Genomic DNA, 22,778 nt, shown 5'->3' with positions numbered 1-22,778 from the left:
GTCCCGCGCCCCTCCGGTGTGCGCGGTGGCCCCTGACGGGAGGGGCTAGCGAGAGTTGGGGCAAGCGTGGACGCCAGATGTCACTGTCTGCAGACCCGCGGTGCAAACGGGGTTCCCCTCCAGACCGGGCAGGAGGCGAGAAGGCCCGGGTCGGAGGGGAGGGCGGAAGCCTGCTTGCCAGCCTTGCCATTTGGGCAGCTCCTCAAGGCCCGGCGTTTCCACTTCCAGGGAAGTGATTTGCCTGAGACCTGGAGCGAGAACCATGAGATCCCCCATGGTGCTCTGGGGAGACCAAAGCTCAGAGACTGCACTTGGGAAGGCCAGGCAGCCAGAAAACAGCAGAGCTTGTCTCAAGCCCACGTCTCTAGTGCCACGTCCGGGGCTCTTCTCAGAAAACAGAACTGGCCCACAGGGCAGGAGTTAGGAGCCCTGACTGTCGCAAAATGGAAACCTGGTGTCCTTCCCCGGAGCGGCCTGGCAGGGGACAAGCAGAGTCCCCACGGGCACTAGGACCAAGCGGACGGGCTCCCGGGCAGCCGGCTGGAGGCTGCGGCAGCGGGGGCTGCAGTTCCCCAGCGCTCTTCAGGGCGGGCGTCCAGGGGGCTGTCCACACCCGCCGGCTTCTCCTTTCCTGTCCCTGTCTGCTTTCCCTCTCTTCCCTGCCTCTCAAGGAGAGGAGAAAAGGCCACCAAGCAAAGGACACGGAAAGTTTCTTGTGCGATCTTGCCTCGAGGAGGGATGCCGCGGCCCGTCTTTGTTCCGCTCGTTTCTCCTCCCCTACCTTCTTCTTGGGCCTCCTGGTGGCCGTGCTCTCCCGCGGCGGCCTCTCCTGGGGCGGGGCGGGGCGGGGCGGGAGAAGCCCTCCGGCCGCGGGCTGCCTCCCAGCGCGTCCTCCTCCCCATCTCCTGGCCGGCGGCAGCCTGGCCCGTCGGGGTGGCCCACGGAAACTTGCGGCTTGAGAGCTGTGGGTCAGCAGGCCCCAGGTGTGCCATCTTCCAGCCGGTGTCGCAGAACTCTCTGGGCTCTGGCTTGTCTAATAATAAAAAATGCTACTCTAAGTGCTTTCCTCTGTCACCCCTCACCCCCCAAGGATCCTGGGAGGCTGGCACTACGCCCACGTTTTACAGATGAAATAGCTATGGGGCACACAGGCAGCAAGTGGCAGAGCTGGGATCGGAACCCCAGTAGTCTGGCTTCTGAGTCTACAAAGCCTCAGTCGTGCTGCGTGGTGACGGCTTTTGTCCGCGGGCCCTTTCCCGCCTGGGCCAGAGGTAGAGGATGCCCGCTCCCCCACGACTGGAGACGCTGCCTCCTGTCTGACCCCACGTCTCCTGCCGTCTCCCACCAGATGCCGGTGCAGCTGACGACGGCCCTGCGTGTGGTGGGCACCAGCCTGTTTGCCCTGGTGGTGCTGGGCGGCATCCTGGCGGCCTATGTGACAGGCTACCAGTTCATCCACACAGAAAAGCACTACCTGTCCTTTGGCCTGTACGGCGCCATCCTGGGCCTGCACCTGCTCATCCAGAGCCTGTTCGCCTTCCTGGAGCACCGGCGCATGCGGAGGGCCGGCCGGCCCCGGAAGCTGCCCTCCCCACGGCGGGGCTCCGTGGCGCTCTGCATCGCCGCGTACCAGGAGGACCCCGACTACCTGCGCAAGTGCCTGCGCTCGGCCCAGCGCATCTCCTTCCCAGACCTCAAGGTGGTCATGGTGGTGGATGGCAACCGCCAGGAGGATGCCTACATGCTCGACATCTTCCACGAGGTGCTGGGCGGCACCGAACAAGCGGGCTTCTTTGTGTGGCGCAGCAACTTCCACGAGGCGGGGGAGGGTGAGACGGAGGCCAGCCTGCAGGAGGGCATGGATCGTGTGCGGGACGTGGTGCGGGCCAGCACCTTCTCGTGCATCATGCAGAAGTGGGGAGGCAAGCGTGAGGTCATGTACACAGCCTTCAAGGCCCTCGGTGATTCGGTGGACTACATCCAGGTAAGGGCGCCTCCCGAGGAGTGTGTCTACCAGCTGGGCATACGCTCCTGGAATCTGAGGTCCAGTCTAGGTCCCTTGAGTTGTGCCCATGTCTCCTCTGCACTAAGGAAGGGAACAAGGTCAAAGGTTCTGAACTGCAGCAATTCTAGGATAAAGACACCTGTGTTGGGGCCAGGCACAGTGGCTCATGGCCTGTAGTCCCAGCATTTTGGGAGGCCAAGGCAACAGGATTGCTTGAGTCCAGGAGTTCAAGACCAGCCTAGGTAACACAGCGAGACCTTGTCTCTACAAACAAAAAAGTTAAAAATCAGCGAGGTGTGATGGTATGCACCTGTGGTTCCAGCTACTTGGGAACAGCTGTGATGAGCTGTGATGATGCCTCTGCACTCCAGCCTGGGCAACAGAGTGAGACCCCCAACTCAAAAATAAATAAAAAGACCTGGGTTGGAATCCCTGTTCTGCTGTTACGTAGCTCTGTAACAGCTCTCTGACTGCTGTTCCATACATCAAATGGGTATACAGCATCCACTGCACACCAGGCAGTTCACACATGTTCACTTTTTTTATTTTTTAAGAGATGGAGGTCTGGCTATATTACTCAGGTTGGAGTGCAGTGGCTATTCACAGGCACAAACCACTCACTACAGCCTCGAACTCCTGGCCTCAAGCAATCCTCCTGCCTCAGCCCCCCGGGTATCGGACTACAGGCATGCTGCCACCATTGCTGGCCCCATATTAGCTCTTTTAGCCCACATAATACTCCTAAGGGGTAAGTACTATTATTACCCTCACTCATAAAGGGTAAAACCAAAGCACAGAATAGCTAAGTAACTTGCCTACTATCACATTGCTAGTAAGGTGCAGAGCCAGGATTTGAACCCAGGCAGTCTGTCTCAAGATTGCTCTTATCTAGCCGGGCTTGGTGGCTCAGCCTGTAATCCCACACCTTTGGGAGGCTGAGGTGAGTGGATTGCCTGAGTCCACGGGTTCGAGACCCACCTGGGCAACTTGGCGAGATCTCATCTCTACAATAAATCAAAATGAGCCGGGCGTGGTAGCGCGCGCCTGTAGTTCTAGCTACTTGGAAGGCTGTGGCAGAAGGATTGCCGGAGCCCAGCAGGTCGAGGCTGCGGTGGCCGGGAGCAGCCACTGCACTCCAGTCTGGGTGACAGAGTGAGACTCCAACTCAAAAAAAAAAAAAAAAAGTTTGCTCTTATCTGTTGGGCTATATTGCCTTACCACTGGGGCTGGGCCTCTTCATACAGAAGTGTGGGGAAGAGCAAAATAAATTATGCTCAAAGGCACCTCAAATGTTCTAATTATGGTGCCCAAAACCCCATTCTTCCTAGTGCCAAAATTGTGTCTGGGATGTGGAGAGACACAGGTGCAAATGGCCAGTCAGCCTCATTTAGCAGCTGTGTTGACAGGGATGGAACCCTGAGTAAACCCTGTTCAGCTGGTCAAAAGAGTCATTCACGTGAGCCTGGACATTTTTTTAGGTTCACATAGTATCAGTTTGCAAATGATAAAACTCAGAATTGAGAAGATTAAAGCTTGTACATTTCAGTCAGTCAAAGGCAGAAACTGAAACCTAGATTTCGGTCCAGAATTCCTCACAGCTTCCATGCTGCCTGTCTGTTCTCCATGCCTGCTAGAAGAGAGTTTTGTCCATCACTTTAAATGCTTGAAAGCATAGTGGCTGTCTTGGTAGCCCACCTGTGCACCAACTCTGCCTTGCTGACAGCTTGTCATGTCCTCTAATACTGTTTGAATTTGCTTTTTTTTTTTTGAGTTGAAGTCTCACTCTTGTCACCCAGGCTGGAGTGCAGTGGCACGCTCACAGCCATGGCGGCCTTGACCTGCTGCGCTCAGGTGATCCTTCTGCCTCAGCCTCCCAAGTAGCTGGGACTATAGGCGTGTGCCACATCTGGCTAATTTTTAAAATTTATTTTAGAGACAGGGTCTCACCAAGTTACTCAGACTGATCTCCGGCCCCTGGGCTCAAGCAATCCTCTTGCCTCTGCCTAACAAAGTGCTGAGATTACAGGTGTGAGCCACAGCGCCTGACCCTTTTTGGATTTTTTATAGTGTACCCACCTAAAATTAGCTTGCACAGATTTTTGGGGCGGCTTGATAGCTGTCGTTGTGTAAGAGTTGATGTGTTTATCTTTTTTCTGATTCCTAAGCCCAAGGACCATCCTCAGCCATATAGGGAGGGATGAGGGCCTAGAATTAGAAGGCTGTCTGACTATGGTTGTGGGGCCTTTGTGACACTTTCCGGGGGGACCCAAACATTTAGGGAAAAGCCCTTGAGCCCTGGCACATGCTGAAGCCAGTGACTTTGTCATCCACTCCCTTGAAGTACTGCATCCCCCAAACCTGCCCGGCCACACCCCTTCCTGGTCACGTCCTGTGTCTTCTACAGGACCAGCAACCAGGCTCGCACACCGGAGCTGTGCCTTTCTCCTCATGACCCTGGGATGACTGCCCAAGGAAGCCCTGGGCTAGAGCCAATGAATGCCTGCTGGATTTCAGCTTGTCTCTTAACAGCCCTGCTGGGGTGTGAGTCTTCCCTTTGTGGAAGTGAACCCTGCCACAGCCAGTGGGGAAACCCAGACTGCAGAGCTCATCCTTTCCCAGCCCTACTCTGCTAGAAAGACCTCTCGAGTGAAGGCCCAGAGCAACATATGAAGAATGGTTGGGTAGGGGCAGGATGTAGCAGCGAGCCCAGCAGCACTGGGAAGCTTGGCCCGTGAGCTAAGAAAGCTCTGTAAGTCTGGCCTGAGGTTCTCTGGGCCCTTCCCGGGCAGGGCCTGGATGCAAAGAAGTGCCTGGTGGGGAGGTAGGAAGCAGCACACAGGAGGGACCCAGCCTGGTGCTGATGGCTGTGCCTGAGACCCTTCACCTCCGACTGCTGCTTGTCCCTGGCCACCCTATCTTCCAGTGGGTGAGAAAACTGGGCAGGGCTGGGGTGTCAGAGGCAGCCTCCTTCCTGCAGGGCTGAGCCAGCAATTTCACTAAGAGGGTTTTAGGCTTTTGCAGAACAGGGTTTTGGTTCATCTGGGAATCCTGTTCTCTGCTTTGAGAATAGTGACCACAGAACTCCATCAGGGATCCATAAACTAGTTCCTCTGCCCAGGAGTTATCTGGATTCTTTGTACCACTAAAGTAACTTTTTAGGAAACAGACAAAGAGTCAGCCACTGGGGTAAGTGCTCACAGCCCAGGTTCAACTAATAATAGAACCACTGGAGGCTGCTGCCAGCTTCCATGGCCATTCAGAGCAGATTCCAGGCAAGAGCAGTCCTTGGCCATATTCTGCCTTGAATCCTAGAGACTTGGCCAAGGGAGTCTGTGCTGAGGGAGCAGCAGAGGCCTGGCAGCCGTGTTAGTGGTGTCATGGAGGGCCTGTGAGTAGGTAGACTGATCCTCACCACTGGAGCTGCAAGTTGTCCAAGAGGCCAGAGGCTGACATGGGAACCCTGTTGTTTATAACCCTATGGGACAACTTCAGGCAGGAGCCTGCTGGTCTATGCCACTGTGTCTGTCATCTGGTTTCTGTGACTTGTTCTTCTGCTCAAGGACCCCAGAGAAATAGATACCATTTCTCTGGAGCCTGGCTCCATAGGGGCTAACAACTTGTCCAGAGAAAAGCATTTTTCCCTTTCCAGGCCTGGCACCTGCAGCCTTCTGAGTTGTTCCCTCTCAGCCTGGCATCTGAACTCTTCCTTACTTCCCTTTGTTTTTCCTCTGGCCCCTTCTATTGGCTCAGACCTCTGTGCTACTGGTTGGAAGTGCATCACATGAGAGGGATGGTTATGTCCCTCAGGCAGTGAGCAGCCTGGGGGGGATATGTGTGCGCACACGCGCAGGCCTGAGGTCAAAACGGGCTGATGTGCGATCCCTCGGCAGGTCTGTGACTCCGACACTGTGCTGGATCCAGCCTGCACCATCGAGATGCTTCGAGTCCTGGAGGAGGATCCCCAAGTAGGAGGAGTTGGGGGAGATGTCCAAGTAAGCAGCAACCAGGGAATCCTGGGGGTGGGGTTCAGACTCTGTTTCCTAACCCAATTGGATATGCCTGGGAAATGGGGTTTTTGGCTTCCTAGTATCTGGGGCAGGTTCCCCTCTGACAGTTTTCGCTGGCATCAAGGCCTTGCCTCCTCTCCACATCTGTTAGTGATTTCTCCCCTCATGTTGAGAAAGAGTAGGGAGGGGGGAAATCGCTAACAGGTGTAGAGAGGAGGCTACTATTGCAGGGAGGGGCATAGTACTCTGAGGCTGTAGATCCTAGAGGGTATTTTCTTTTTGACCAGTGGTGTAGCATGTAGCTCCTAAGTTAGACCTTTGCGAAGCCTTAGGGCTTGGGCTGAAGAGCTGTGGGCAGTATGGTAAGAATGAGGAACCCCGTCTTCTAGAGACACAGCAGGCAACATCCCATGTCTCCCTTAGAAGCTTTCCAACTGCAGAAAGGTCAGGACAGGTGGCTGGGGTGGTGTTCTGCATCTTTCCCAAGTCCTTTTCCCTGCCCCACCACCGACTGCTTCTTGAGAACGAAGGTGGCTTTGACTGCTAGACGACACAGTAGGGAGGGGCAGCTGGTGCTGGGAACAGTAAGTGCGAGTGGGTGGCGCTTCAGGTTTCCCGGCTCTGGCAGGGCTAGAACCGATGGCCAAGAATTTGAGCGAGGGGCCGCGTGGTCTCTGGTGTCTGTCTCCCCTGGGGCTTATCTCCTAGGTGGGGACGCCCAGCATCTCTGTTCCCCTGCAGATCCTCAACAAGTATGACTCGTGGATCTCCTTCCTGAGCAGCGTGCGATACTGGATGGCCTTCAACGTGGAGCGGGCCTGCCAGTCCTACTTCGGTTGTGTGCAGTGTATCAGTGGGCCCCTGGGCATGTACCGCAACAGCCTCCTCCAGCAATTCCTGGAGGACTGGTACCATCAGAAGTTCCTAGGCAGCAAGTGCAGCTTTGGGGATGACCGGCACCTCACCAACCGAGTCCTGAGCCTTGGCTACCGAACTAAGTATACAGCACGCTCCAAGTGCCTCACAGAGACCCCCACTAAGTATCTCCGGTGGCTCAACCAGCAAACCCGCTGGAGCAAGTCCTACTTCCGTGAGTGGCTCTACAACTCTCTGTGGTTCCATAAGCACCACCTGTGGATGACCTACGAATCAGTGGTCACAGGTTTCTTCCCCTTCTTCCTCATCGCCACAGTCATTCAGCTTTTCTACCGTGGCCGCATCTGGAACATTCTCCTCTTCCTGCTGACGGTGCAGCTTGTGGGCATTATCAAGGCTACCTATGCCTGCTTTCTTCGAGGCAATGCAGAGATGATCTTCATGTCCCTCTACTCCCTTCTCTATATGTCCAGCCTTCTGCCAGCCAAGATCTTTGCCATTGCTACCATCAACAAGTCTGGCTGGGGCACCTCTGGCCGAAAAACCATTGTGGTGAACTTCATCGGCCTGATCCCTGTGTCCATCTGGGTGGCAGTTCTTCTGGGGGGGCTGGCCTACACAGCTTATTGCCAAGACCTGTTCAGTGAGACGGAGCTAGCCTTCCTTGTCTCTGGGGCCATCCTGTATGGCTGCTACTGGGTGGCCCTCCTCATGCTGTATCTGGCTATCATTGCCCGGCGATGTGGGAAGAAGCCAGAGCAGTATAGCTTGGCTTTTGCTGAGGTGTGACATGGCCCCGAGCAGAGCGGGAAAAGTGCAATGGGTAAGGGAGGGAAGGGGAAAGGAAGAGAAAAATTGGGGAGGGAGGGAAGCGGGGGAGTGCTGTTTTAGTTTCCCAATGGTCCAGAGGACAAATCTAAAATGCAAATGGCGACCACAGTATGGCCTGGCAGCTCTGCTTACAGGCAGCAACACTGACTCCTTGGGGTCAGGGCAGAGGGAGCTTGTACGTTTCTAGGACGCCTGTGCAGTGGCCCATGGGAAAGATTTTCCTTCTCATCTTGGGCTCCAGAGCAGACTCAGAAGTGTGCTAAACTAAATGAGAAGTTCCATTCAGTGGCAACTTCTGATAGTTATATGAGCAATGGCGGCCTGTGGAAGCGCTTCTCCTAACCCAACCAGAGGTGGTGGAATTTCTATTGAGAGATCTGGGCCAGCTAGTGTTCCCCGTCCTGCCCCCCAACTAGTCATCAATGCAATAAGATTGTGCCTGAGATTCAAGGCCCAGAAGGCTGATCTCTGGGCATTAGGAAACAGGGTCCAAGAATGGTGCTTTATGTGATGTATCCTACTCTGCACCTCAGCATCCCAGGGATGAGCCAAACCAGCAGGGAGTCAGCACTGAACTGCTTTTAAAAGTGTACATTAAAAAGGAAGGTTTGCCAGGAAGAACAAAGATTGTGGTGGTGCTAAAGGCCATAGGTTATAGGGAGGCCTTGGATGTTCCACCTAGAAACTGCTCAGACTTCTAGATGGTTCTTAGCTTACCTGTGATCTCTGCTGGGGAGATAAAATGTTTTAGCCATCTATCAGGAAGATTAAATCCCAACATGTTCAGAAAGGAAGTGAGGACTTGGGTATTTTAACCTGCATACTACTGAATTCCTCTCAAGTTCAGCTCTAAGGCCAAGATATCCTCCTCACCTTTCTTCAAAAGCACGTTTTTGGGGAATAATTGCAGTCACCTCTTCCACCCTCATCATCATCATAGGTATATTTTCCAGGGTGGCAACTGGGACAGAGCCTAAGCTCTTGACCCTCTGCAAGAGGCAAGCCTGTTCTCAGCACACAAGGGAACTAAGAGGAGCCTCTGATCAAATTGGCTACAATCTTGGAGCTGCTTGGACTGACTCCTTGGTAGCCAGGTTAGTATGCACGAATTTCAGGCTACTGTTCTTCTTGACAATCACCTCCAATGGAAAGCTTTTCAGCGTTCTCAATCTCTGAGACTGTTTTCCTCAGTGGCTTCCCCAGGGAATTTACAGCCAGGTCATGGATAGCCACTGCATTTGCTTGCTTCTTTCCAGAAACCAAACTAGGAGATGGAACTAGTTCCTACATCCTAAGGTTCTTGCTTTTTCTGTCATGCCTCTTGAAGCTGATTTCCCTCTGATGCTTTTGGGGAGTAAGGGGAAGCTGTTTTCTAGTGATTTGCAACCCACAGACTGTTTTCAGCTTCAGAGTTTAAAGCCTGGGATCTTGACGAAGCCTTTGACTTAGGGGTTGCTTGCTCACTTTCTCCCAACACCCATGCTCAGAGGGGCCAGCTAATCCCTCAGAACCAGCACTAAGGTGGAAAGCAGCTGAGGGCGCAAGCCTCTAGGTACCCAGGTGCTTCCTACCAAGACTCAAAGTGTGCTCTGAGCCACAGATGGACAGACCCTGGTGCTTTCCTTCATCTCCCACGAACCCAAGGGTTTTCCAGGTGTAGCCAAGTTTCCAGATCACACAGACCTCGAGTTTCTGATAAGACTGCTGGTTGATGCCGGATCCAACCCATGAAGGCTGGGAAACAGCAGGCATTTGCTAAAGACAGTTGTTCTGCTGGCCAAGAAGTGAACTATTTTGAGCACCATAATGGAGGAAATCCGGTCAGCCAACTGCAGAGCTCAGAATTCACTAAGGGCTTGTTTTTCTTCAGCGTTTACTTGAAGGCTAATGTTAGGCTGATGGACCCTGAACGAAGAACTCTTGGCTGTCCTGCCATCACCTCTGCCCTGCACTGTGGTCAACTTTCCTCAGATCAAAAGTAGGCAGGTACAGGTAGTGAGCTCACAACGTTTGACCTCGACTGGTTTTTCTAAGTTATTTTGTACATTTTCGAGCAGCAAAACCAAACTGGGTCTTCAGCTTTATCCCTGTTTCTTGAAAGGGAAGAGCCTTTATACAACTGGATGCATTTTGGTTTTTCCTTATTGAGAATTTTAATCCTCTTTTGTATTATTTCTACAATAATTTGTAAACATATTTATTTTTACCTAATTTTTTTTTTACTTTTCAGGTCAAATTTTTTATACTGCACTTATTTGTCAAAATAAAGATTCTCACATAATGCTGGTATCTCTGAGCTACTTCCTCTTTGTACTTAATGAAAGCTAGCTCTCTATTCCAGTTTCAAAAGAGAAACTTGAAGTAGAAATAGTTTTGCCAGTGTAACTTAAGAACTGGGAACACAGTAGGCCCACCATGGTAACTGCACACCCATGGACACTTAACTTTTAAGGTAGAGATGGGGTAGGGTCTTTGGTGAAATAACTGGCAGATGCGTAAACCCTTGCTGAGGATAAAAACCAAAGCTTGCTTCCTCTTGGAGTGAAAGCATTTTAGCTGGCAGATAATGAAAGATATAGGCAAGCTATAACAATGAAAAGCAGAGTAAACTTCCTCCCTGTGGAACAGGTAACGAAATGGGTGACATCAGCAGCCCTCTCAACCCATTTATTAAAGAAAGAGTAAGAAAAGATACAATGCAGGAAAAACACCAACCATCCTTTCACATCAGGCTGAACTAAGCACAGTGATTTCTTCCCCTGACACCCCCAGCCCCCACCCCAATGCCCATATTCCCATCCACATCAGTTTAAATTTTGAGGTTCTTTGATTGGGAGTACCAGTGGAGAGGGAGTATGATGAGTAGAGGAGCCTTAAATCTAGCTGCCTCTAAGTCCCAGGAGAAGGGAGCCACAGGCCCAGTCAGTCAAGCAGAAATTGCATTTGGTGGGTATTTGAAGTTGATGTCCACCTCCCCATTCTGTGTTCAAGCCCCCAGGGAAAGGCATGGCAGTAGAGGATGACCAGGTCCAAGCTGCTCAGGTCAGAGCTACTGAAGCATGGTCCGTTCACCAACACAAAATTTCTAGAGAGCGGTGATCTGATTCTCCTGTGGTGAGCAGGGAACTACATGTGAATTGGGACCTGCAGGCCAATGTATCCCTGAGGAAAAGTCCACGAGAACAACTTAAGAAACTAGTAAGAAACAAGGGGCAGAAAGCTGTGGGACAAAAGCACAGCAGGCTTCTGAAGGGCTGGAGATCCTTTCTCGCAAGACCGGGATTATCCCCACCTGCCACAGTCCCAGAAATAACGGTTCACCTTCAGCCAAAAAAGCAGAAGAAAAAGATGGCTCATTTGGGCTTGAGCCCCAGCTACGTTCTTCAGACTGTCGCTCCCCATCTAGCCTTTTACCAAAAGACAGCCCCTGCCCAGAACCACAGCGCCTGGAAACCAAAGTGGTCCTGGAGGGAAAACAGATTTTATGGGGGTAACATTCCATTTGGGTACATTGCAGCCATTGGACCCCCTGGTCTAGGGAAAGCAGCTGGGTTGGTGCCAGGTAGGCTCCCTACTCTAGGAAATGGGACCAAACTCTTGCCCACAGGGCCATTCATCCTTGGAAAAGATGGATTGAGACCCAGGGTCCCAGTTGGCCTTGCAAAAGGAGCTGGGTTGATACCCACAGGGCCTGCTGGAGAAGAGCCCATGTGCCCAGTAGCTGACCTGGGGAAAGCAACTTGACCAGGGCCTAATGGGCCAGTAGACCTTGGAAAGGTAGCTGGACTTGGACCCTGCAGGCCAGTGGCCCTTGGGAAGTTAGCTGAGTTGGGGCCCAGTGGTCCAGAGGCTCTTGGGAAAATTGCTGGATTTGAGCCCTGGAGGCCAGCAGACCTTTGAAAGGTAGCTGGGTTTGAAGCCAATGGGCCAGAAGACTGAGAGAAGGCAGCTGGGTTGAGTCCCCCTGAACCTGTTCCCCTTGGAAAGGGATTGGCATTTACCCCCATGGGGCCACCTGGCCTTGAGAAATGAGCTGAATTAGGGCCTATGGGGCCAGGAGCCCTTGACATGGGAGATGGATTTGGCCCTTGAAGGCCAATTCCCCGAGAACCAGGACCCGAGTTTGGGCCTATGGGACCAGGTACTCTTGCCATAGAGGATGGGCTTGTGCCCATGTTTCCAGAGGCCTGTGAAAAGGATCCTGAATTTGCTCCTAAAAGACCTGCCGCTCTTAAAATGGGGGCAAGATCTAGGCCTTGAGGTCCAGTCATTCTTAAGTTAAGACCAGATCCTGTACCCAAGAGGCCACCTGCTCTGGCATCCAGATTAGGGCCCGGGCCCAAGCCACCTGCCCTTGGGTTGGGCCCAAGGCTGGGGCCCAGGCCACTTGGTCTTGGGTTGGGCCCAAGGCCTGGGCCTGGAAACACACCTGACCTGGGGGCAGGGTTTGTACCTAGAAAGCCTGATCTCATATTGGGATTTGGTCCTGGGCCCAGGCCAACTGGCCTAGGATTAGGAGGACCATTCCCAGAGGACAACATGACACCTGCTCTCAGGTTGGGTCCAGATCCAGGACCCATGGGACCACCACTTCTAGGGTCAGGACCTGCTCCCAGAAGACCACCTGCCCTTGGGTTAGACATAGGACCTGGTCCTGGGAGACCCCCTAATCTGGGGTTAGACAGAGGTCCTGGGCCAGGAAGAGCCCCTGTTCTAGGGTTTAGAGTTGGGCCTGGGCCTGGACCCAAAAGGCCACCTGGCCTTGGGAAAGAAACTGCGCTTGTGCCAGTGGGGTTCATCCCTCGTGGAAAAGAAGCCATGCTTGGGTCACGAGCACCAGCAGGAAAAGGTGCTGGATTTGAAGCCATTGAGCCTGATGAAGCTGGAAAAGGAGACGGGTTCCTTGGAAATGGGGCCAGATTTCCACCAAGAGAACCTGCTGCCATAAGGAAGGGATCCGAGTTCATGCCCAGTGAGTGGCCTGTGTTCAGAACCGGACCCCCCTGTGGTCCCAGGGAACCGTCAAGCCGTCCTCGAGGTGGCAGCGGAGCACGAGTCCAAGGAGTTGGCCGCTCTCTAGGGAAAATCCGAGGTTCTTTCATACTTTCTTGGGGATGTTGGTGATAATAGGCTTGGGGCGAGTTTTGAAAAGGATCTTGTTTTTGATGAGTGCTGTCACCAGGTACCGGGTGCCAGTCTCGCTGCCAAGCTCATCACAGTCCTGCTCCCCAGGAGTGTGTTTGACAAGGACTGCAAAAGGTTTCTCCAGGTGGATGATTTTCCCATACAGGATATGATGCCCCACGATCAGCACAGGGATTCCCTTTGGCAGAACAAGAATAAGATGCCTGAGGTTCGGGGCAAGGCCATAACACTCAAGTGTCTTCCAAAGCTGCTCTTGGCAGGCAACGCTGGCACTGCAGTCACACTGGACAACCCACCCATATGCCCTTTTTACTCTTTCTAGCCCCACCTAAGAGAATTTCCACCTTCAGAAACGTGACCTTTCCAGATTTCCCAAAGCTAAATTTCCCTGCTATTGCAGAGGTGGGGGGGAGGAGAACAAGCAGATAGTTTTGCAGATTAGCTAGACCTTGAATAACAAACCTGAGGGCAGTCCTCACTCTGGGTCCTGGGAGCACCACCTTGGTGTAGCTTGCTTTCCTGAGGCATTAGTCAGGGAAAGAAAGGCCCCCTCACCTCAGTGGTGTAATGTAGGTCTCCCAGGAGGTTTCCAGCTAATCCGGTGCTGTAGCGAGCCTCGATCTCCCCCTGTAGCTCCATCAGCACCCATTCTGCCAGGCCTCCAGCCCCCGCACTGCAAGCAAAGGGCTGGTGGTTACAATATTTTTGAGGGGTGAAGGATGAATAGTGTCCTACACCACCATTCAAGGTTCAACAGAACTTTTTGTTGAACATTAAGTTCTTGGGAAATTGGGCAGTGCTAGGTATCGAACCAGAGATCAAAATGCAAGGATTGTGCAGATGCACTCAAGGGCCCTGATTCTGTCAGGAAAATGCCAAACCTATATAGCCCTAATCTTTTCAAGATACATTTTAAAATCTCAGAATATACTTACCTGGAAATAACAATTTGCACCATGAGCTTTCTGTCTTAAAAAGCAACTGAAAATAAGCTGTAGACAAAAAAGGAAAAAAAAAAAGACTTAGCATTCTAATAATGACAGCTAATATTTATCACCTACTATGTGCTAGGCGTTTTTCTAAGTGCTTCGGACACATCTCATTTCTCTAACATCATAAAGTAGTTTTATTGATATTGTCCAAATGAGATAAGGTTAAGATCTCCAACAGTCAACTGTAGTGTGCAAAAATAAAAGATATAATAATTTGTTCAAGGTCACATAGAGGATCTGAACCCAATAAAAATACTACAGATATCATACCCTTGACCACTATGCTGACTTGCCATTCTCAAGAATATTCATTTCATTTTCTATTTTTTGTATTTCTAATAAACTAAGGTATTCTTTTAGATTTTGCTTGAGGCCAGGAGTTCAAGGCCAGTTTGGACAACACAGCATGACCCTGTCTCTACAAAGATAAAAATAAAAAATTACATAGGCTTGGTGGTGCATGCTTATACTCCTAGCTACTTGGGAGGCTGAGGCAGAAGGATCACTTGAGCCCAGGAGGTCACATCACTGCATTCCAGCCAAGGTGACAGAGCAAGACTAATGCTTTGACCACCTTTCACTTAGATATGAAAATATCCGAATGGTTAGATAGGCTTTCATTTTATACAACGGCACCACCTGGTGGCAAGTTTGGAGTACTTTACAAGAATAGGTTAAAAGTGGGACATCTTTGCCTGAAGACAGCTGACTTCACTTGTATTTGTGTCTGAGGACAGATTTATGGGGGTGCTAAGGGCATGGGGTACCAAAATTACAGCTTCTGGCTAAGTCTTTCCAATGTATATATGAAGTTTACTAGAAGGTTATTAGTCCAGTGTTTACCAACTATAGTAAGAAAAGTTCATGGGTATTAAAATTCAAGCTTAGCAAACACCTGATTAAAACATTTAAGTTTTTTTTTTTTTTTTTGAGTCGGAGTCTCACTGTGTCGCCCAGGCTGGAGTGCAGTGGCACGCTCACAGCCATCCCACCATTGACCTGGCCTCAGGCGATCCTTCTCCCTCAGCCTTCCAAATAGCCAGAACTACAGGCGCGCGCCACCACGCCCAGCTAACTTTTTGGTATGCGGTAGAGACAAGGTCTCACCAAGTTGCCCAGGCTGGCTGTGATACCCTGGGCTCAGGCAATCCTCTCACCTCAGCCTCCCAAAGTGCTGGAACTACAGGCTTGAGTCACAGCATCAGTTGTTTTTGTTTTTTTTTTGAGTTGGAGTCTTGCTCTTACACCCATGCTGGAGCACAGTGGTACGATCATGGCTCATTGAAGCCTCGACCTCCTGGGCTCAGAACATTCTTCTGCCTCAGCCTCCCAAAGTGCTGAGATTATAGGCATGAGTCACCACACTCAGCCAAACAGGTTTCTTTCTTTTTTTTTTTTGAGTTGGAGTCTCACTCTGTCGCCCAGACTGGAGTGCAGTCGGCCGCTCCCGGCCACCGCAGCCTTGACCTGCTGGGCTCCAGCGATCCTTCCGCCTCAGCCTTCCAAGAAGCTGGAACTATAAGCATGTGCTACCACGCCTGGCTAATTTTTGAATTATTGTAGAGATGAGGTCTTGCCAAGTTGCCCAGGCGGGTCTCGAACCCGCAGGCTCAGGCAATCCACTCACCTCAGCCTCCCAAAGTGCGGGATCACAGGCTGATCCACCGAGCCCAGCTTAACAGGTTACTTTCTATCTTTTTTTTTTTTTTGAGTTGGAGTCTCACTCTATTACCCAGGCTGGAATGCAGTATGACACACAGGCTCGTGGCCACCCCAGCGTCGACCTGCTGGGTTCTAGTGATCCTTCCACCTGAGTCTTCCAAGCAGCCAGAACTACAGCCGTGCACTACCACACTCAGCTAATTTTTTATTTATTGTAGGTCTCATCAAGTTGCCCGGGCTGGTCTCGAACTCGTGGGCTCAGGCAATCCATTCACCTCGGCCTCCCAAAGTGCTGGGATTACAGGTTGAGTCACCCAGTCTAGCCTAAACATGTTTCTTTATTGATATGTTTATTTTCATTTCGGATCTCCAGGGAAAACTATATAGCCTTATGGTATGGCAGAATATCTAGAACACCAAACACATTTTGGGAACATGAAGTTGGTCAACTCACTGGACTTCAAATATAAACTAGCAGTTTTTACTGTGGATTGGACATTGGGCAATCCATATTGGTAACTCTATGACACAAGCATTTATCCCTATTTTGCAGATGACACTACTGAGGGATATACAGATTAAGTCACTTGCTTGTATGTGGTACACACAAAGTATGTGGCAGAGCCAGGATACAAACTGAGGTCATTTGACTTTGTCTACACTCATAATTATTACCCAAATTCTGCCTCCCCAAGAAAACCAATTGGTCAATGAGAATGAAAAGGAATCAAGGCATCAGGTAGGCACTGAACACATGCAAGAGTTGGTCAGGAGAGCAATAGGGAATCAAGAGGGCGTCCTTGAGAAAGCCAGACCTTTAGCAGCAGCACAGGTTGGGTACCACTGGAGAAGAGGTAACACACTAGCTCAGAGCACAAAGATTCATACAGATAGAGAAGCCCCACCAGACACTAACATCAACAGAACCCAAAGCATTTTTTTTTTTTTTTTGAGTTGGAGTCTCACTCTGTCGCTCAGACTGGAGTGCAGTGGCTGCTCCCGGCCACCGCAGCCTTGACTTGCTGGGCTCCGGCGATCCTTCCGCCTCAGCCTTCCGAGTAGCCGGAATTACAGGCATGCGCTACCACGCACGGCTAATTTTTGATTTATTGTAGAGATGAGGTCTCGCCTGCCCAGGCGGGTCTCGAACCCGCGGGCTCAGGCAAGCCACTCACCTCAGCCTCCCAAAGGCGTGGGATTACAGGCTGAGCCACCAAGCCCGGCTCCAAAGCATTTTTAAAATCCTTCTCTAAGGTTTCTTGAAGAAAGGATAACAACATAAAATCAGAAGGCCTAAATTCAGGTTTCTGCCTGTTAAGTGTGGAACTCTACTGTGTGGTCATGCACAAGTCACTTAATGACTATGGGGCTAATACCCAGATTATGACTTACTAAATCATTGTGAAAAGCAAATATAACATATACAAAATTATTTCAAAGACTCTACATTCTGTTGAGATGAAGAGCTAATTTTTTAGAAAGTGAGACAAACACATCAGCACTTGAACCCCCTAATTTTTCCTATAATTTAGAAAATGTACATTTTAGCCATAAATCTGAAAAGGTTAAAAAATGCACAAAGATTGAGAAGCCATTCTTGCAAATAAGCTTTGGGGACTGATGATGCAGTGTATTTTCCTGGATGAGCACAAGTTGTAGTAAAATACAGGTGGTTTTATAGGAGCAATAAAGTGTTCACATAGGGACCACATGTTCTAGGAAGATCAGGACAGGGAAGGCGACAGAGCCTTCTTCTTTTTTTTTTTTGAGTTGGAGTCTCACTCTGTCGCCCAGACTGGAGTGCAGTGGCCGCTCCCGGCCACCACAGCCTCGACCTGCTGGGCTCCGGCGATCCTTCCGCCTCAGCCTTCCGAGTAGCCGGAATTACAGGCATGCGCTACAACGCACGGCTAATTTTTGATTTATTGTAGAGATGAGGTCTCGCCTGCCCAGGCGGGTCTCGAACCCGCGGGCTAAGGCAATCCACTCACCTCAGCCTCCCAAAGGCACGGGATTACAGGCTGAGCCACCGAGCCCGGCGAGTCTTCTTCTTGACAACCAAAACCAATCATTAAGCCCTTTAAGCACATGCTTGAGATAGGCATGTGTATTGTTCAGAAAAAGAAGATACAAGGGGTTGAGGGCGACGGCAAGACCCCGAGTAAAAAGAAACGAAGAAAGAAAAAGAAGAGGCAAAGGTATTTTCAATGTATTTTCCATTTCCTCAACAGTCTCCTGTTAGAACAGAAATTCAAAACAGTAGCCTAACAGGGCAAAAAAACCAGGTGTCTGATTGCTTTCAATGAGCACGACACCTTTATACACTGATGTTGGAGGCCCTGCCTACGTACAACTATTGATACCACCAAACTCTTTTTTTTTTTTTTTGAGTTGGAGTCTCACTCTGTCACCCAGACCGGAGTGCAGTGGCACGCTCCCGGCCACCGCAGGCTCGATCTGCTGGGCTCCGGCGATCCTTCCGCCTCAGCCTTCCAAGTAACTGGAACGACAGGCACGCGCTACCATGCCCAGCTCATTTTTTGATTTATTGTAGAGATGAGGTCTCGCCAAGTTGCCCAGGCGGGTCTCGAACCCGCGGGCTCAGGCAATCAACTCACCTCAGCCTCCCAAAGCGAGGGATTACAGGCTGAGCCGCTGTGCCACCGAGCCCGGCCCCACCAAACATTTAAGAATGTTTCTGAAGATAATTGTGGTCCAGTCTCAACATCCTGTTGCCATACCCAGTGGCACATGTCTGTAATGCCAATTTCTTGGGAGGCTGGGAGGATCTTTTGAGCCCAGGAGTTCAAGGTTGCAGTGAGCTATGATCACACCGCACACCTGGTGACAGAGTAAGACCCTATCTCAAAAAAAGAAAAGAAAAAAAAAAAAACAACTAAAAAGGAGTCAGTGGAAGAGGCCTCCCAACAGCTCTCAAGTTCAATCTCAGATTTGGCTAAGACTAGCATCTTTAGTTATGAACAATAATTATAGGTTGACAATGTAACTGCAGAGCCAGGGAGAAATTTCTATGATTCAGTTTTTCAAAAAGATTAAATTCATTGTATTTCAGAGTCGGTGTTGGTCTCATAAGCCACAACTAGTGTGCAGCCTTGGAGAGCTGGGAAGGTGTAAAGAAAACGAAACCTCTTTCCCCTGCAATAATTAACTTATGTCCCTCACCCCAATCTCATAAGGGAGAGATAAAGGTTTTCTACTCCATCTTCATGAGCCTTTACACAGCTTAATGAACAATACATAAATTCCATATTCCTAAGTTAGTCAAATGACTAGTTCTGGTAAAGGAAACTGTTTTTAAAGCACTTCATACATTCTAACTCCCAATTTTTTCTTTAAAAAAAAAAGTCATTTGGGGGCTTCCAATTTTCTAGAAATGTTACTTATCTAGGCTTGCCCCAGGTCATCCCCAGTCTTAAGACCTGGGATTAGCCTGGAGGTAAACTGTTGCTTCTCAGGACAGATGACTTCAAGGTCCCAGGACAAATACTTGAGCAGCAAAGGAACCAGAACTCAGAATCAATCCAGACTCACAATGGGAACCCTCACCAAAACCAAAAAGCTTTGGCTAGAATCAGACCAATGTGGGATAGACCTTAGTTAACTATTACTTGGCTTCTGTTTTGAAGTTAGTAACTAGTATTAAAAATGTGACAAATCAAAGCACCACCACATGATTTCCTTCCAGACAGAGCATTATCTTTACAGTACAAAAAGTTTCATTTCTCACATAGCTAACCTTTGCTGAACCTGGATTTTTCATCCTGACAGCCTCCCTATAATGTAGGCATGGTCTTCTCACTCCCATTTTACAGATGAGCAAACAGGCTTAGAGAAGCTAAAGGTTAAGCAACTGGTCACACAGCCAGTATGTGTAGAGCTGGGATGTGAACCTTACCCCTTCACATTATGGCCCCTCTTGCTGTTCCACTCCCTCGCAGTCCCTTTATAGAGCACTTCTGCATGACAATGTCCCACTGGTCTACTAGCCTCCTTGTCACAGCATCTTTTACTAAATGGCAAATAAGTAACCTATGGGGAAGACCTTATAACCCACCATCAAAGCAGCTATTAAATCTGTGGGACAGGCAGTTAAATATAAACAATAAGCTTGCTTTCCTTTCAATGCCACCTCTAGGATTCAAAACTTTACCCTAAACTTCTGCTTGGTATGAGGAACAAAAACCAAGAGAATGAGGACGTTGTCATGGGTTCATTTTAATCTTTGACAAAATTTAATTCTCTTACCCTCTGGCCTCTGAATTGTTACAAGATTACTTATGTCTCACAGAGAACAGCTTAATGCAGTGAACCCCCTAACAGTAATAACAGTAATTACCTTCAAAATGTAGCAGACAAAAGTGTGTTGTGCATCCAATTAAACAGAACTTATAGCTTATAGCAAAACAAGTTTTGACTCATTGGTCTAACTTCACTACAGATAAATTTTAAGAAAGCTAACAATGTTTTATAAATTAGAACCTTTATTTTAAGAAAGGAAACCAATGCTTTAATTTTCCAATCCTGAATTTTAAAAATTCAGTATTTTTGCAGCCATAAAAAAGAACAAAATCATGTCCTTTGCAGCAACATAAATGGAGCTGGGAAACATCATCCTATATAAACTCAGAAACAGAAAACCAAACACCGCCATGTTCTCACTTTTATGTGGGAACTAAACGGCCATAAAGATGGAATTAACAGACACTGGGTACACTAAAATGAAGAAGGGAGGAACGGGGATTAGGATCAGAAGTTGCCTATTGGGTACAATGTTCACTATCTGAAAAATGGGTCATCTGAAGACTAATCCTCACCAGTACGCAATATGCCCATGTAACAAACATTCACTTGTACCCTCCTTGAATAAAAAAAAAATTAAATAAAAAACATTTTCTTAAAAACAAGGATGAAATCACATAACCATTAAGTGTCAAAATTAATTATTTTTAAAAATACATGACACAAACTACATACATCTGCAAATTGCTAGGCCAAGAGTTGGCATTTATTGAGCTTTTGTTTGATTCCAGTGTCTATATTTTGTTTAGGGATACAGTGAAGCACTCATCAGACTGACCTGAATTCTGTCATCTATCCTGTGTGACAGAGTAGTAGTCTCACTACCTAAGTTTGCTTTCCTAGCAATACACTGGGCATAAGTATATCCCAAAAGGTTGCAAGAATGAAGAATGTAAAGCTTCTGCACAGTGTCAAACACAGGGTGAGCCTCCAGAATCAAGCTACTGATTTCCCAGAGGAACATGGCACTTTCTCAGTATACATCCAAGAGAATGTCTTAATAATACACTGTTACTATTTTAATGTTTATAGTGGACTAAAAGATCCTATAAAAGCAGCAGGTCATCAGAATAAAATCAAGTTTATACAATGAGAGAATTCAAACATGGCAGGCATGGTTCACCAAACTGCTTCAGGGATTAAGTTGTAGGTCATTTCTCTAAATATGACTAGTTCTCTATGTGCCTTTCTACCAAATGAACAACTCAAAACGTTCTGTATAAAACTGAATACAGATTTTTATTTGCAGTGTTATTGTGGTTTTGTGACTGAAGGGGATGTCTTTTGAAGAGGATCTTGTCTCTTTGATACACTTATGTTACTAACTCTAAAGTCCTGTTTCTAAATGAGAAACTTGCTGCCCTCTAAAAAGGGGCTTATGGAGGTAGGTGGAACTGAATGCTTCCAAACTTTTCATTAGTGAAGAGTGTTTTCAAAAACTGTGTGTATGCTATGCACACACGTGGTACTTCCCATCACATTTTAGGATTCCCATGTTGGAGGGAATCAATTATTGGTATTTGTAGACAATAGGTGGAAAAGATGGCTTCAGTCGATCTGAGAAATGCAGTTTTCTCCATCTTCTGCTACTCTGCAGCCCATCTCAACCTTTCCTCCTCTTATTGCTACGGCCCCCTACCTTCCCCAAACCCTCTGTCTACTCTGGCCCTGCTTGGGGTCTCCCTCTATATGCTCTTCCTCCCACCTACCCCCCCACCATCTTCTCCACCCTCTCCCTTGGCCCCCTCCCACCCTTTCAGCTAGAGCTACAAACACTTCCTATTTCTAGTCCCGCCCACTTTCTGCGACTTCTCGATCAGCTTTCCCCCGTTCACCAACCTTCTCCAAATTACAAGCTGTTTAACCCCTTCTACCTCCCAAGGAAACTATTCTTTAAGCTGCCTTCCTCCACACCCCCCACCGGAGTGGTCTTCCAAACCGTTCGCCTTCCTCCCAAAGATTACTCTTTAAACGTCTTTTCTCTTCCACCCTCATTCTCCAAATTGTTCTCGGTTTTGAAGCACTTCACTGCCCCCCCCGCCCCGCCCCACTTGTCTCTTGGCTTTCCACCCAGAAAGGAACCTGGAATCACTCTTCAACCACCCTCCAAATTATCTCCCCCCAACACCTCCCCCCATGATTTAAAACGTCCCCTGCTACAAACCTCACCGTCCTACACCCTACCCCCCCTCCCCGAAGTCCCTTTTCTACTATTCCCGCTACTTCCTGGGTTCCAGTTTTACTCCGCTCCCACAAGCCTAGCAGGCTGGGCTCCCTTCCAACGGGGGAAAAACCCCTTCCCGCACGTACCTCGAGGTTCCGGCCCGCGCCGCCCCCTTCTCCGTCCTCCGCCCGCGCTCGGCCACCCTTTCCGCCCTTCTCCCGCTCCGCCCCGCTCGCTCCTTTCCTTCCCTCCGCCTTCCGTCTCCACACCGCTCCCTTCCCCCACAATCCCCGGCCCTCCCACCCCGGGCGCCCCTGTGGGTTCGCCCCCACCTCTGCGCCGCCCTCCCCGCTTCCCTCCCCCTTCCAGGCTACCCCTCCCCCGCCCGCCGCTCCCCGCCCCTCGGCTCGCCATTCTTCTCCCCGAGCCGCGCGCCCCGCCCGGCCCCCGTTCCCTACCTTCCCACTCCCTCGCGCCCTCGCCCCCATCCCCAGCTCGGCCCTCGCTCCCCGCGGCCTCCCGTACCCCCCGCCCGCGGCCTGACCTGCAATGGCGGCCGCCGAGCGCGGCGCCGCGCGGCCAACGGGCGACAACCGAACCTCCCGCCGCCGTCGCCGCCGCCGCGAGCACTGCCTGCGCACTTCCGGCCTTGCTCCAGGAGCACTTCCGGGGCAGAGCATGAGAGCGCGCGCGCACGTGGGGCCGGGGCGGAGAGAGGCCAGAGCCTGGAGCGGCGAGCGCGGGGCCGCTGGTGAATTGGGGAAGGGGAGTGGGAA

The 22,778-nt window shown here is 50.1% G+C and overlaps 3 protein-coding genes across 14 annotated transcripts in view; 2 read left to right on the top strand and 1 right to left on the bottom strand.

Moving 5' to 3' along the window:
* Window positions 1-1,347: 1,347 nt before the first annotated feature.
* On the top strand, window positions 1,348-11,054 carry HAS3 (hyaluronan synthase 3). Of its 2 annotated transcripts, none has more exons than XM_008070041.1 (3): window positions 1,348-1,984; window positions 5,896-5,997; window positions 10,711-11,054. In XM_008070041.1, exons 1-3 carry the CDS (start codon window positions 1,349-1,351, stop codon window positions 10,816-10,818), a joined length of 846 nt encoding a protein of 281 aa, XP_008068232.1. In that variant the 5' UTR covers window position 1,348; the 3' UTR covers window positions 10,819-11,054. The 2 variants fall into 2 exon arrangements, with proteins under 2 accessions (XP_008068232.1, XP_008068231.1); XM_008070040.2 differs by lacking the exon at window positions 10,711-11,054 and adding an exon at window positions 6,754-7,808.
* Window positions 10,372-22,651, bottom strand: CHTF8 (chromosome transmission fidelity factor 8). Of its 10 annotated transcripts, none has more exons than XM_021718572.1 (4): window positions 22,547-22,648; window positions 13,800-13,856; window positions 13,420-13,537; window positions 10,372-13,042 (listed from the first exon to the last, which is right to left on the bottom strand). In XM_021718572.1, exon 4 carries the CDS (start codon window positions 12,819-12,821, stop codon window positions 11,202-11,204), a length of 1,620 nt encoding a protein of 539 aa, XP_021574247.1. In that variant the 5' UTR covers window positions 12,822-13,042; window positions 13,420-13,537; window positions 13,800-13,856; window positions 22,547-22,648; the 3' UTR covers window positions 10,372-11,201. The 10 variants fall into 10 exon arrangements, with proteins under 10 accessions (XP_021574247.1, XP_021574249.1, XP_021574248.1 ...); XM_021718574.1 differs by lacking the exon at window positions 22,547-22,648 and adding an exon at window positions 22,149-22,219; XM_021718578.1 differs by having other exon boundaries at window positions 12,100-13,042; window positions 22,547-22,651.
* UTP4 (UTP4, small subunit processome component) overlaps window positions 22,584-22,778 on the top strand; it is a 42,910-nt gene continuing 42,715 nt past the window's right edge. Inside the window, exon 1 of one of the 2 annotated variants that reach the window (XM_021718569.1) lies at window positions 22,584-22,753. In XM_021718569.1, the coding sequence (XP_021574244.1) occupies window positions 22,681-22,753 (73 nt within the window). In that variant the 5' untranslated portion in view covers window positions 22,584-22,680. The remainder of the gene's footprint in view (window positions 22,754-22,778) is intronic. The other variant, XM_021718570.1, reaches the window with a different exon arrangement.

Source organism: Carlito syrichta, unplaced genomic scaffold, assembly GCF_000164805.1.
Source record: "Carlito syrichta isolate Samal-C Ts95f unplaced genomic scaffold, Tarsius_syrichta-2.0.1 Scaffold312739, whole genome shotgun sequence".
NCBI lineage: Eukaryota > Metazoa > Chordata > Mammalia > Primates > Tarsiidae > Carlito > Carlito syrichta.
This window is presented reverse-complemented; position numbering and strand designations above follow the sequence as displayed.

Coding starts and splice junctions, on each gene's coding strand:
- CHTF8 (XM_021718573.1), bottom strand. CDS start 12,821: ATGAAAGAACCTCGGATTTTCCCTAGAGAGCGGCCAACTCCTTGGACT.
- HAS3 (XM_008070040.2), top strand. CDS start 1,349: ATGCCGGTGCAGCTGACGACGGCCCTGCGTGTGGTGGGCACCAGCCTG. Junction 1,985..5,895: donor ATTCGGTGGACTACATCCAG/GTAAGGGCGCCT, acceptor ATCCCTCGGCAG/GTCTGTGACTCCGACACTGT. Junction 5,998..6,753: donor GAGTTGGGGGAGATGTCCAA/GTAAGCAGCAAC, acceptor GTTCCCCTGCAG/ATCCTCAACAAGTATGACTC.